The 13883-nt window shown below is 37.2% G+C and overlaps 1 protein-coding gene and 1 long non-coding RNA gene across 2 annotated transcripts; both read left to right on the forward strand.

The window, feature by feature from the left end:
- The first annotated feature begins 1105 nt into the window (after positions 1–1105).
- LOC146919091 (replication protein A 70 kDa DNA-binding subunit B-like) lies at positions 1106–4087 on the forward strand. The gene is made up of 9 exons (XM_085710600.1): positions 1106–1255; positions 1358–1625; positions 1721–1817; positions 1923–2044; positions 2147–2231; positions 2322–2612; positions 2705–2822; positions 2927–3115; positions 3704–4087. The coding sequence occupies exons 1-9, from the start codon at positions 1106–1108 to the stop codon at positions 4085–4087; spliced, it is 1704 nt and encodes a 567-aa protein (XP_085566726.1).
- Positions 4088–7823: 3736 nt separating this feature from the next.
- LOC146919092 (uncharacterized) lies at positions 7824–11066 on the forward strand. Its single transcript, XR_015011344.1, has 2 exons — positions 7824–7930; positions 10753–11066. It is a non-coding gene; the product is annotated as an uncharacterized LOC146919092 (long non-coding RNA).
- The last annotated feature ends 2817 nt before the right edge of the window (positions 11067–13883 follow it).

Here is a 13883-nt window from a genome sequence, read left to right on the forward strand (position 1 = left end):
CACATAGTTCAACTTCAACTCGTTAATTTAACAAACTTAATTTTGAGCTCAAGTTCAACTCATTTGGTTCATGAACCAAATTCAACAAATTAATTATCGAATCGAGTCTTGAACTATTTTCGAGTTGGTTCGGTTCATTGTCAGCCCTAGTTACAATTGGTATTAGATTTTTACATGTATTTCATTTTAGGTTTGGATTTAAGTAGACAAAAAAAGTATAAACCAAATTCAAGTTTTTTTTTTTTGGCAAAATAGTTTTGTTTTTCTTCATTGGGTAAGGAGATCAGATGTAGAAATTGAACAATTAAACATGTCTCTTGTTCTTGAGTAATAAAGCAATATACATCTTGGAGAGGGATAAGAATAATTTGGACATTTGTTTTGAACAACCAAATAGAATATTTTTATTAAAAAATATGTGAAAAGAACAAATGATACTAAACTCACACATTGGTGTCAAATACATGTAATCAAAACCCTTGCCTTTCCTATTATTTTTTCCGAACTGTTCATTGTTAGGGGGATTTCCTCAGATTTTTCGATTATTTTTTTGTTTGAGGTTATTTTAATAGGGGATGGCTCGCTCAGTGTATTGCTAATTAGGTTCATGTAGCTAATGACGTTTTTGCGGTTACCAATTAGTGCTGACGTTTCAGTAGTAGTTGGGTGGGTACTGTTTCGCGGTGCTCGACGCTCTCGTATGGCTGATGCTGCGATACTGTGTGGTTTATCAGTGGGATGGATGTGATTGTCTTGGATTTTTTGGGCGATTTTGTGGGTCTTGTGTTCTTGTTTGTGTGGTAGGGGTTTTGTTATCGAGAATTGGGGGTTTTATCTGTCTACATCGCTTGCAGGCTATCTGCACACTGTGATGTAGGTTTTGCCCCAGACCCTATTTCGATTCATTTTGCCCGTATTTTATTGCATCATTACGGTATTTTTTCACTAGCAATAGGTTTATTTCACTTTGCTATAAATATGTGGTCATCCAGTGTAGAGTTGTTCACCATCTTTCCCTTGTTCACCCACATACTTTCTTTTGTGTTTGTTTTGTGCTGCTTCTTAAGTTCTGCAACCTGAGATTGAGAGGATAATCGCCTGAGGAATGGATCCTGTTTTCGATTCATTGTCTGACATCAAGCCTGGAAGGGAGGCATGGAGGATCAGGGTTAGGGTCATAAGACTTTGGAAGGTTCCTGCTTTTCTTAGCCCTGGCCAAACCAATTCCATTGAGATGGTTTTGGTCGATGATAAGGTATGTCTTGTTTTTTTCTTTCTATGTTCGCTGTTTTTTTTTTGTTATTTTTCTTCCGTTCCTTCATTGTTTTTTTTTCCTCATCTCTGGTATTTTTTCCAGGGTGTCAAGATTCATGCTTCCATTCGGAAACAGTTGCTGTATCGTTTTGAGGGAAAGGTTTTCGAGGGTCAGGTTTATAAGATGACGTTCTTTGGTGTTGTGCCGAGTGCTGGGTCGTACAGGACAACATCTCATGACTTCAAACTTATGTTCTTGATGAAGACCAAGGTGCAGCCCACTGAATGCTCCTCCATATCTGTCACTGGGTTATCTCTTAAGAAGTGTTCTGATATCAAGGTCTTAAATGAGGAATGTCCCTTTTTGATAGGTATGTTTTTTTGGGTTGCCATTTGTTTCTTTTTCCTTTAATTTAGATTTTAATTTTCAATTTTACTTCTTCATTTCCTATCTTCTTGTCTTTAGATGTCATTGGTTTGCTCAGTGGGATGTCCCCCATCAGGGAGTATTCTAGGGATGGGAAGATGACCAAGATGGTTGTTGTTCAGATTACTGATGACAGGTTTGTGTCTTGTTGTTTGCTTTTTTTCCACTTTGGTTTTTGTCTTTTTGTTATTTTCTCTTCTTGTTTTTGGATTTCAAATATGTTCGTCTTTTGATTTTTCAGTGGAAAGGTTGATTGTGCTCTTTTCGGTGACTATGTCGACGAGCTTAGAAGGTGCATGGAGACCTCTGGGGAGGGAATGCCAGTATTGGTCATTCAGTTTGCGAAGATCAAGATTTTTAGAGGTGTTTATTTTTATTTCTATTTTTCAGTCTCATGTTGTGATATTGTTGATATTGTTGATCTCTCTAACATTGAATTTGCTTTTGCGTTCTTTCCGTTGTCAGGTAATGCTTCCATTCAAAATGTTATGAATGCCACCAGGATCTTGGTCAATCCCGATATTCCCGAGGCCATCGAATTCAAAAATGGGTTCGATATGTCTCCTTTATTTTTATTTGGTTTTTGTTGCCAGTTTTGTTCTGGGATGGTTAACTGATATGTTCCTGTGTTATGATTTAGGATTGCTGTCCATGGAATTGAGTCGGCTTGTCCAGTAGCTGTTATTCAGCCTAGAGCAAGAATTTCTAAGGAGGATGATTTTCTTCGCTTGTTTCCAAAGAAAACAATTTATGATCTGAAGCATGGTAGAGAGGAGGGGATTTTTGTTGTCTCTGCTTCTATCTTGGGGCCTGTCGAGGGTGGTGACTTTTGGTACTCTGCTTGTTGTAAGTATAACAGGAAGGTGTGTCCAGATTCTGGGTCCTATTATTGCAATGATTGTTTCAGGCATGTCTACCAGATTACACCGAGGTTTTTGGCATTTCTCTTTTATTCTTTTGTTTGTTTGATGTTGGTCCTTTTCGTGTTTGGTTTCCTCACTGTGGTTTTTTTTGCAAGTGCAGGTTCAAGGTTGATGTTAGTGTCAGTGATGGCCGTGAGGATGCTGTCTTTGTCCTCTTTGATTCTGATGCTCATTTCATCCTTGGAAAATCTTGTGCTCAGGTTCTTGAGGTGTCTAAGGTTGTACGATTCAATCTATATTTAATATTTATTTTGCTTCCAGGTGTCTTTTGACGCGTGGGACCTATTTTTTGACATCCTTCTATGTTTTTTTCGTCTTTTAGGCTGAGAATGGGGTTAGCTATCCAGCTGAGTTTGATGTTCTTGTTGGTAAGAAGTTGCTGTTTAAGGTTGAGAAGAAGGTTGGTGGTACTTTTGCATTCGACAGCTCTTTTAAGGTTAAAAAAATCTGTGATGATGACTCCATTGTGAAGACTTATGAAAGGGAGTTTGGAACCGCAACTCTGCGCGAGGTCTGATTTTTCTTCCTGCCGTCCGTTTTTTTTTTTTAACAGGATAGGATGCCTTGCTGCTGTTTTATTTCTTGGTCATAATTATTATTGATTATTATTATTATTATTATTATTATTATTATTATTATTATTATTATTATTATTATTATTATTATTATTATTGTTATTATTATTATCTCTGCTTCCGTTTGTTTGTTCGGTGTTTTGATTTTGAAGGCTTGAATTCAATGCCCGGTGTATTTCTCCTGTGGCTCATTGTTGTTTTAAAATGCTTGGTTCTATACTAAATAAATTATACTGCTTATACTCTTTGAAGAGTTGTTCATACCTAATTACTTGTCCCTGATTTCCCTTTCTTTCTCTTTACCTTGCTTTGTTTTCCTGTTTGGTCACTCTAATTACATTTTTATTACCCTACCACTGTAGTTAAATTGCAGAGCTTACATCCCTCTTGCATGGGTTTGATTTTTTTCTTGTTTTGTGTTTGATGTGGGATCGAATTTTTGCTCCCGTTGTGTTGCCTTGCTGTTCTGTGTGATGTTGTTTGTGAGGCAGTTTTTTTACAAGTTGTTTTGTATTGATTTGCAGCCTGTTAGGGTTGATTTACCTGGGACTTCTTCTCCTGGTTCTCGTCTTTCTTCTAATGCTCTGGATGGTGGACTTGGGGATTCTGCAGTTGGGGTTGTTCTGTCTTCTCATTCTTTGGACTCTGGGAATGTTGCTTTGGAGCCTAAGGGTGCTGAGAAGGGTTCTAAGACTCCTGATGCTGCCCCTGTGGTTGTCCAGCGGGACCAGGATACTGTGAATTCTGATGTCAAGGGGTTTTCTCCTCCGTTTGTGGCTTCTAAACGCCTCAAGAGGTCCTCTGTGGCAAAGAGTTCCGTTAAGAGGAATCTTTCAGAGGTTTTTGAGGAGTTGGGGGATAAGGATGTTGGGATGCCCTCTAAGGTAGTCAAGGCTGAAAAGCAGTGACTCCATGTTGGAGTGTTTTCTGTTATTTTGGAAATGTAATGTATTTGGATATGGATATTTGTATGCGTTAGTAGTTTGATGGTCTTAATTGGGTAATTCAAGAGCTAGGTGGGCCTTTTGCGTTTGCTTTTTGCCTTCGCTATTTGTGGATATTTTCAATTCGATGTGGTCTGTAATGAACTTGAGGTGGTAATTTGGTCTAATGAACTTATGTTTAAAGCAATTTCTCTTAGGTTTTTTGTGATGTGTGCTGATCAACTTATTGTTTTGATTTTTTTTCTTACGTTTTGATTCGGACAGGATTTATACATTTCTTTTTCATGGATTGTGCTTGTTTTATTCTTCGGTTTCAGGACGGATGATTTCATTAAATTTTTTGTTACAATAACGGTTTATTTTAGATGCAACAGTGCTATTGGTTTTTACTCATTTATTCAATTGATTGATTAATTTATTAGATAAGTGTTGCCCAAGCTTGTGTGTGCACATCTCATATTTTGGTTCTTTGTTTTAAAAATGCGTGGTCATTGTGAGCCATTTCTGTCGAGGTTTTTTTATTAAATATCTGGAAATTATTATTAAATATTTTTAATGGGATTGGAATGGGCAAACGTCTTTGTGGCTATATATTGGTCATAATTGTGAGCCATTTATTCATTTATCCTTTATTTATTAATTCATTTATTCAATTGATTGATTAATTTATTAGATAAGTATTGCCCAAGCTTGTTTGTGCACATCTCATATTTTGGTTCTTTGTTTTAAAAATGCGTGGTCATTGTGAGCCATTTCTGTCGAGGTTTTTTCATTAAATATCTGGAAATTATTATTAAATATTTTTAATGGGATGGGAATGGGCAAACGTCTTTGTGGCTATAAATTGGTTATTTCTGCTGGTTTAGATCTGTCTTTCTTCCTCTTTTCCTTCTTCGTTTCTCCCCTCTCTCTCTCTCTCTCTCTCTCTCTCTCTCTCTCTCTCTCTCTTCAAATACGTCCTGATGTTCATTTTTTTTGCTCGATATAATGACGGTCTTTTTTCCTTCCCAAATTTCTTTGGATTGCTGCCTTCTACACCCTCTATCTCTCTCATTGTGGTTGGTGGAAGTAATGTTTTCCTGATATATTCCTTCGATTCAATGAGAGAGATAGGCAGTGTAGAAGATGTTATTCAGGGGATCGCTGTTGTTATCTATCATTTTTTCCAAGGTGTGTTTTGATCCAAATAAAACACAAGAGGCAACATAGATCGGTGATTTTAGTTCTGAATTATTTGGGTTTTATTCACGAACATATATTCTATTCTACTTAAATAAATTATTTGCTCGTTGGTTGTGTTGATTTGTTTTAGAAATATTGTTTAGATTTTTTGTCGGATGGTGGTGTGTAGCTTACAGTTTTGATTCGTGTCAGATATAACGCCCCATTTTTATTTAATTATTTTTAGTAGATGTGTGAATATTTTTATATGACTTTATTTGATATATATATATATATGTGTGTGTGTGTGTGTGTGTGTGTGTGTGTGTGTGATTTCATGTGAAATATATGTTTTGTGTGATTTTATGTGATATACGGTGTAATTCTATTTTATTATATGATTTATGGAGTTGTGTTTCATTTGAATGAATATTGTTTTATTATTTGAGGAAATAATATGAGAAATAGAAATAATATAGAATTATTATTTATTTTAATTAAAGGGAATTAAATAGTAGTTATGTGAGTTTAGTGGGAGTTAAATGAAAAGATGGGAGGTTATAGTTTTTGGGAGAAAAAAAGAAAGAAAAGGAGGCAGAAACATCTTCACGTAAAAACTTTAGAAACTGGTTTTGAGAGAAGGAAGAGGAAGCTAGGAGAAGAGCTAGGAAGAGAGAATCCAACCATTTTTGCTGTAGAATTTGCTGAGATAAGGTAAGGGTGGGATTCCTTTCACTAATAATATGTATAATTCTGAAATTTGATGAATTGTTGTATTCTTGATTTTAGGGTTAGAAAGTTATGCTAGATTGCTATAATGAAATGAATTATGTTGAGGATGCATGTTTTCTATGTTGTTCTGACTGCTATGTTTCCCATAGAACCTATAAACATTGTTGCAAATCACTTTGGGGTTTGGGTGATCAGAAATTGGGTTGATGAAAAGTTGAGATTCTGAGAAAAAGTGATTTTAAGTGTTTTTGAGAAATAAGTGATTCTAGGATAAGCTGTTTTGGATATTTAAAAATATGATTTTTTTTCAGTAAAATATGATAGGATTTGTCGAATAGAACGCGTAGGCGAAAACGGAATCGGATTCGGAGTAACGGTTAGGTTTTTACGGACGAAACGGTGAAACCGAAAAAATGGGACTGCACAGAGCTGCGTCGCAGGTGGGCTACTGCCTTCCCACGCCTGGGCGCAGCAAGGCAGCCCCTCATGGGTGACTGCTTGTTGTGTTTTCGTTGCGTGCTGTCAGAACTTCGATTGTTGCGTTCATGTGTCTTTTTCGCCCCTTTCCGTGTTTAATTAGCTTTCGGTGTAAACAAAAAAGTTGTAGATATTTGAGTTAGCTTTCTAATGGTTTTGGTTTGACATGAAAATGATTCATAGTTTTTGAGTTATGATGAAAATAGTCCAAGTGGGTCTTCAGAAAACCTTAAGAAAACTTAGCATAACTAATCCCAAGTTAGTCCAAAAACTTATGGTTGGTTTCCCAACTTCAAACTTAAGTGTTAGGGATTTAGTTGAGGTGTTTTATGGATATTTGACTTATGTTCTATTGATCAAAACTTAATTGCTTTTGGGGGATGTTTTAGACCTTGAGATGAATGTAATTGATTTATATATATGCTATGTTGTTGATTTCCGTTGTTGATGTCGTTGTATCATCCGATGTCGAAGTTGGGGAGTGTGTCATACTTGTTTTAGGCACATATGTTGTTGTTGTAGTCGCTAGGGGTGGACAAATACGGGTCAATCCTAATGAACCCAACCAACCCGATATAAATTTAGACATTCGGTTCGGGTTAAAACGGGTTACGGGTTGATCGAGTGAATTTTACGGGTTATTATGGGTATATTCGGTTCGGTTCGGTTAGGCAGTGTAGAAGATGTTATTCAGGGGATCGCTGTTGTTATCTATCATTTTTTCCAAGGTGTGTTTTGATCCAAATAAAACACAAGAGGCAACATAGATCGGTGATTTTAGTTCTGAATTATTTGGGTTTTATTCACGAACATATATTCTATTCTACTTAAATAAATTATTTGCTCGTTGGTTGTGTTGATTTGTTTTAGAAATATTGTTTAGATTTTTTGTCGGATGGTGGTGTGTAGCTTACAGTTTTGATTCGTGTCAGATATAACGCCCCATTTTTATTTAATTATTTTTAGTAGATGTGTGAATATTTTTATATGACTTTATTTGATATATATATATATCTGTGTGTGTGTGTGTGTGTGTGTGTGTGTGTGTGTGTGTGATTTCATGTGAAATATATGTTTTGTGTGATTTTATGTGATATACGGTGTAATTCTATTTTATTATATGATTTATGGAGTTGTGTTTCATTTGAATGAATATTGTTTTATTATTTGAGGAAATAATATGAGAAATAGAAATAATATAGAATTATTATTTATTTTAATTAAAGGGAATTAAATAGTAGTTATGTGAGTTTAGTGGGAGTTAAATGAAAAGATGGGAGGTTATAGTTTTTGGGAGAAAAAAAGAAAGAAAAGGAGGCAGAAACATCTTCACGTAAAAACTTTAGAAACTGGTTTTGAGAGAAGGAAGAGGAAGCTAGGAGAAGAGCTAGGAAGAGAGAATCCAACCATTTTTGCTGTAGAATTTGCTGAGATAAGGTAAGGGTGGGATTCCTTTCACTAATAATATGTATAATTCTGAAATTTGATGAATTGTTGTATTCTTGATTTTAGGGTTAGAAAGTTATGCTAGATTGCTATAATGAAATGAATTATGTTGAGGATGCATGTTTTCTATGTTGTTCTGACTGCTATGTTTCCCATAGAACCTATAAACATTGTTGCAAATCACTTTGGGGTTTGGGTGATCAGAAATTGGGTTGATGAAAAGTTGAGATTCTGAGAAAAAGTGATTTTAAGTGTTTTTGAGAAATAAGTGATTCTAGGATAAGCTGTTTTGGATATTTAAAAATATGATTTTTTTTCAGTAAAATATGATAGGATTTGTCGAATAGAACGCGTAGGCGAAAACGGAATCGGATTCGGAGTAACGGTTAGGTTTTTACGGACGAAACGGTGAAACCGAAAAAATGGGACTGCACAGAGCTGCGTCGCAGGTGGGCTACTGCCTTCCCACGCCTGGGCGCAGCAAGGCAGCCCCTCATGGGTGACTGCTTGTTGTGTTTTCGTTGCGTGCTGTCAGAACTTCGATTGTTGCGTTCATGTGTCTTTTTCGCCCCTTTCCGTGTTTAATTAGCTTTCGGTGTAAACAAAAAAGTTGTAGATATTTGAGTTAGCTTTCTAATGGTTTTGGTTTGACATGAAAATGATTCATAGTTTTTGAGTTATGATGAAAATAGTCCAAGTGGGTCTTCAGAAAACCTTAAGAAAACTTAGCATAACTAATCCCAAGTTAGTCCAAAAACTTATGGTTGGTTTCCCAACTTCAAACTTAAGTGTTAGGGATTTAGTTGAGGTGTTTTATGGATATTTGACTTATGTTCTATTGATCAAAACTTAATTGCTTTTGGGGGATGTTTTAGACCTTGAGATGAATGTAATTGATTTATATATATGCTATGTTGTTGATTTCCGTTGTTGATGTCGTTGTATCATCCGATGTCGAAGTTGGGGAGTGTGTCATACTTGTTTTAGGCACATATGTTGTTGTTGTAGTCGCTAGGGGTGGACAAATACGGGTCAATCCTAATGAACCCAACCAACCCGATATAAATTTAGACATTCGGTTCGGGTTAAAACGGGTTACGGGTTGATCGAGTGAATTTTACGGGTTATTATGGGTATATTCGGTTCGGTTCGGGTGGCCATTGTGGACCCGTTGGAACCCAAACTAACCCGAGTAACCTGAATGAACCATTATTATTATTATTATTATTATTATTATTATTAATCTTAGTAGTAATTTTTCCAGGCTTGTTTCTCACAAGGCCCAAAATGGAAAAAAAAAAGACTTTATTTTAACCCAGCCCAAACCCACCTTAACCCTCAGTAATATTCCTCTTAACCCTAATTTTATACTCTGTTATCATCATCTCACCTTCTGACTTCACACAGCCAGCAGCACCGTTCCTCCTCTCTTCATCTCATTCACTGGATTTGTTTCTTTTCTATTCTCTTAGATTCATTCACGAGATTCTGGTCACATGTAGAAGAAATAAATTGGTTGTTGTTGTGATTGTTTGTGGCTGCTAGCTTTGGATTGGATGGTGGTCCTTGTTGTTGGAAAAACTAGTTGTTGCAGTGAAATGGTCGTGGCTGTTCGTGTTGTTGTTATTGTTGTGAAACTATTAATTTGACATATACTTGGTTTTTTTTCCCTTCTGGATCTATGATCCTTACCAGTTTTTTTCCCTCATCTTCACAACCCGGTAACCCGACCTGTTTCAACCCGAACCCGAACTGCCCGAACCCGAATAACCCGATTAAAAAATTAGGTTCAATAGGGTCCTTGTTTATAACCCGTGGGTTGGTTCGGTTTGGGTGTTTGAACCCGAACCCGACCCTACCCGAACCGATGCCCACCCCTAGTAGTCGCTGTTGAAGTTGTATGTTGATATACACAAGTTGAGTCCATTTGCATACTCACATCTGTTGGGGGCTTATGCCCTGGAATGTTCATCATTCAACCCGTTGGGGGCTTATGCCCTGAAATGTTTATCATTCCTCTGTTGGGGGTTTATGCCCTGGGATGCTTTGACCATCCAAATTGTTGGGGGCTAATGCCCTGGAATGCTTAGCATTCAACGCGCGTAGATTGGTACCACATGCATGATGCATTAGTTGTCGTGTTGTCATTGCATTGTCGAGTTGTCGTTGTTGTCGTTGCCGTCGTTGCATTGTCGAGTTGTCGGTGTCGTTATTGATAACGAATTTGTTGTTGTTGTTGTTCAGCGTTGTTGAAGATGATTATGTTGTTGCTATATGTATATTTTTATATACATTTTTAACGATGTATGATGTGATATGTTGTTGTTTGTTTCGGACATGTTGAGGTTGATGTTGTTGTTGTTCTTGATGATGTTGTTGTAGTTCTTGAAGATGTTGTTGCTGTTCTTGATGACGTTGTTGTTGTTCTGACGTTAATGGATGATATTAATTGATGTTATATAATGATGAATATATATGTTGTTGATGACTAAGATGTGGTAGGATGCTTTATCCTTATTAAATGATGTTAAGTTGATGATGTTGCATAGTCGAGTTGGTGTTCTTTGTTGATAATGACGTTGGTGTTGTGGTAGATGTTGTTTAATGCAGTTGAAAATGAATATGATGCTAAGTTATATATATATATATATATATATATATATATATATATATATATATATATGTGAACTTGATAATGCTTGTTGTTGAATTGTTGATGTTTTCATTAATTTGATGAATTATATATTATTATTATTGGATAAGTTTCTCACCCCTTCTGCGTATATGTTGCCTCGACCGTGGGTAATGTGCAGGTAATGATGGCTTGTAGGTTGATTGGCTCAAGTGTCTAGGGCTCTGATACATATTAGGATGGGGATCGTCGCGAATGTCTTCTTCATTTCTTTTATGTATCATATTTTGAAAAGACCTCGTTGTTGGGTTTATTATTGTTGAGGATAATGTCTATTACGTTGAGGCCTTTGTGCCAATAATTTCGTTGACGTAGGATTTGGTTGAAATTATATTTTTAAAGAACTATTCCGCTGCAGTTTATTAAGATATTCTAAATGTTGGTATTTAAATAATTAGATATTTTCTATTTATGAAATTTTGAAAAGTAGTGTGACACTCCGTTGTGTGATTACTCTGATTTTATTTATTAATATTACATTGTTTTGAGAACGGGGTGTTACAATTGGTATCAGAGCAAGTTGGTCCGTCCGGCCAATTAGTAGAGTCGTGTCGAGCCTAGTAGTGTTGTGTGACAATTTTGTATTGTCCTTGTTGTCCTGTTTGTTGTTTGTTGTGTAACCCCTTGTATGGACTGGTTGGAGTACAACCGTGTCCATATTAATTGTTTTAGTAAGTTGGTGTACTTTTCTTCTGCTGAAGAAGAAAGTGGAGCGGAGTTTTTGTCTACTAAGCAGTTGATGCTTGACGGAAGTCAATTGTTTTCATAGATGGCATCTTTGTCCGTTGAGAACCAAGCGAAGATTGATAAGTTGCAAGTTGTGTGTGAATTTCCAGAAGTTTTTCCTGATGAGATTCCAGATGTGCCACCAGAGAGGGAGGTTGAATTTTCAATCGATCTTGTGCCGGGTACGAAGCCTGTGTCGATGGCTCCTTACCGTATGTCAGCCTCCGAGTTGGCAGAGTTGAAGAAGCAGTTAGAAGACTTGCTTGATAAGAAGTTTATAAGACCAAGTGTGTCACCTTGGGGAGCACCTGTGTTGCTAGTTAAGAAGAAGGATGGTAGCATGAGATTGTGCATAGATTACCGTCAGCTGAATAAAGTGACGATAAAGAATAGGTATCCACTTCCGAGAATTGACGATTTGATGGATCAATTAGCGGGTGCTCGCGTGTTTAGTAAAATTGATTTGAGGTCAGGTTACCATCAGATTAAGGTGAAGGATGAAGATATGCAGAAGACGGCCTTTAGGACACGGTATGGACACTATGAATATAAAGTGATGTCTTTCGGTGTTACTAATGCACCTGGTGTGTTCATGGAGTATATGAACAGAATTTTTCATGCTTTTCTGGATAAGTTTGTTGTTGTATTTATTGATGATATTTTGATTTATTCTAAGAATGAAGAAGAGCATGCAGAACATTTGAAGATTGTTTTACAGGTGCTGAAAGAAAAGAAGTTGTATGCAAAGTTGTCAAAGTGCGAGTTCTGGTTAAGTGAAGTGAGTTTCCTTGGCCATATTATTTCTGGTAGTGGAATTGTTGTAGACCCGTCAAAGGTTGAAGCGGTATCACAATGGGAGACTCCTCAGTCAGTTACGGAGATTACAAGTTTTCTTGGTTTGGCTGGTTATTACAGAAGATTTATCGAAGGATTTTCGAAGTTGGCACTTCCATTGACTCAGTTGACATGTAAAGGTAAAGCTTTTGTGTGGGATGCTCAGTGTGAGAATAACTTCAATGAGTTGAAGCGAAGATTGACGACGGCTCCAATTTTGATTTTACCAGAGCCAGATAAACCTTTTGTTGTATATTGTGATGCGTCCAAGTTGGGCTTAGGTGGTGTGCTTATGCAAGATGGTAAGGTAGTAGCTTATGCTTCTAGACAGTTGAGAATTCATGAGAAGGTGGCTAGAGTTGTTGAAGGATTATGATTTTGGTTTGAATTATCATCCGGGTAAAGCCAATGTGGTTGCAGATGCCTTGAGTAGGAAAACATTGCACATGTCGGCTATGATGGTGAAAGAATTTGAATTGCTAGAGCAGTTTAGAGACTTGAGTCTTGTTTGTGAATTGGCACCTCAGAGTGTGCAGTTGGGTATGTTGAAGATTAATAATGAATTCTTGGAGAGTATCAAGGAAGCACAGGAAGTTGATGTGAAATTTGTAGACTTGATGGTTGCTAGTAATCAGACTGCAGATGGTGATTTCCAGGTTGATGATCAAGGAGTGTTGAGATTCCGAGGCAGGATTTGTATCCCTGATAATAATGAATTGAAAAAGTTGATTTTAGAAGAAAGTCACAGAAGTAGCTTGAGTATCCATCCGGGAGCTACAAAGATGTATCATGACTTGAAGAAACTGTTTTGGTGGTCTGGATTGAAGCGTGATGTCGCGCAATTTGTTTATGCTTGTTTAACTTGTCAGAAATCGAAAGTTGAACATCAGAAGTCTGCTGGTTTGTTGACACCATTAGATGTGCCGGAATGGAAATGGGATAGCATCTCCATGGACTTTGTGACGAGTTTACCAAACACTCAAAGAGGGCATGATGCCATTTGGGTTGTTGTCGATAGATTGACGAAGTCGGCACACTTTATTCCGATTAATATCACCTATTCAGTAGCTCAGTTGGCGGAGATTTATATTCATAATATTGTGAAGTTGCATGGTGTCCCGTCGGGTATTGTGTCGGATAGAGATCCGAGGTTCACTTCGAGATTTTGGAAAAGCTTGCAAGAAGCTTTGGGCTCTCAATTGAAGTTGAGTTCAGCGTATCATCCGCAAACGGATGGTCAGTCAGAAAGAACGATTCAATCATTAGAAGACTTGTTGAGGGTGTGTGTACTTGAGCAAGGTGGAGCTTGGGACAGTCACCTACCATTGATAGAGTTCACGTACAACAATAGCTACCATTCAAGTATTGGTATGGCACCTTTCGAAGCTTTATATGGTCGAAGGTGTAGGACTCCTTTGTGTTGGTTTGAGTCGGGTGAAAGTATCGTGTTGGGACCTGAAATAGTTCAGCAGACTACGGAGAAGGTCAAGATGATAAGAGAGCATATGAAAGCGTCGCAGAGTCGACAGAAGAGCTATCATGACAAGCGTAGGAAGGACCTTGAGTTTCAAGAGGGTGACCATGTGTTCTTGAGAGTCACTCCTATGACCGGTGTGGGTCGTGCATTGAAGTCCAAGAAGTTGACTCCGAAGTTTATTGGTCCTTATCAAATATCTGAGAGAATTGGCACAG

Source organism: Medicago sativa, chromosome 5, assembly GCF_051527215.1.
Source record: "Medicago sativa cultivar Bolivia chromosome 5, Bolivia_mono, whole genome shotgun sequence".
NCBI lineage: Eukaryota > Viridiplantae > Streptophyta > Magnoliopsida > Fabales > Fabaceae > Medicago > Medicago sativa.

What these genes read in the sequence shown, in the direction of transcription:
- LOC146919091 (XM_085710600.1), top strand. Translation starts at nt 1,106, where the DNA reads ATGGATCCTGTTTTCGATTCATTGTCTGACATCAAGCCTGGAAGGGAG. An exon ending in TGGTTTTGGTCGATGATAAG is followed by an intron (nt 1,256 to 1,357) that starts GTATGTCTTGTT and finishes TATTTTTTCCAG; the next exon opens with GGTGTCAAGATTCATGCTTC. An exon ending in GAACCGCAACTCTGCGCGAG is followed by an intron (nt 3,116 to 3,703) that starts GTCTGATTTTTC and finishes ATTGATTTGCAG; the next exon opens with CCTGTTAGGGTTGATTTACC.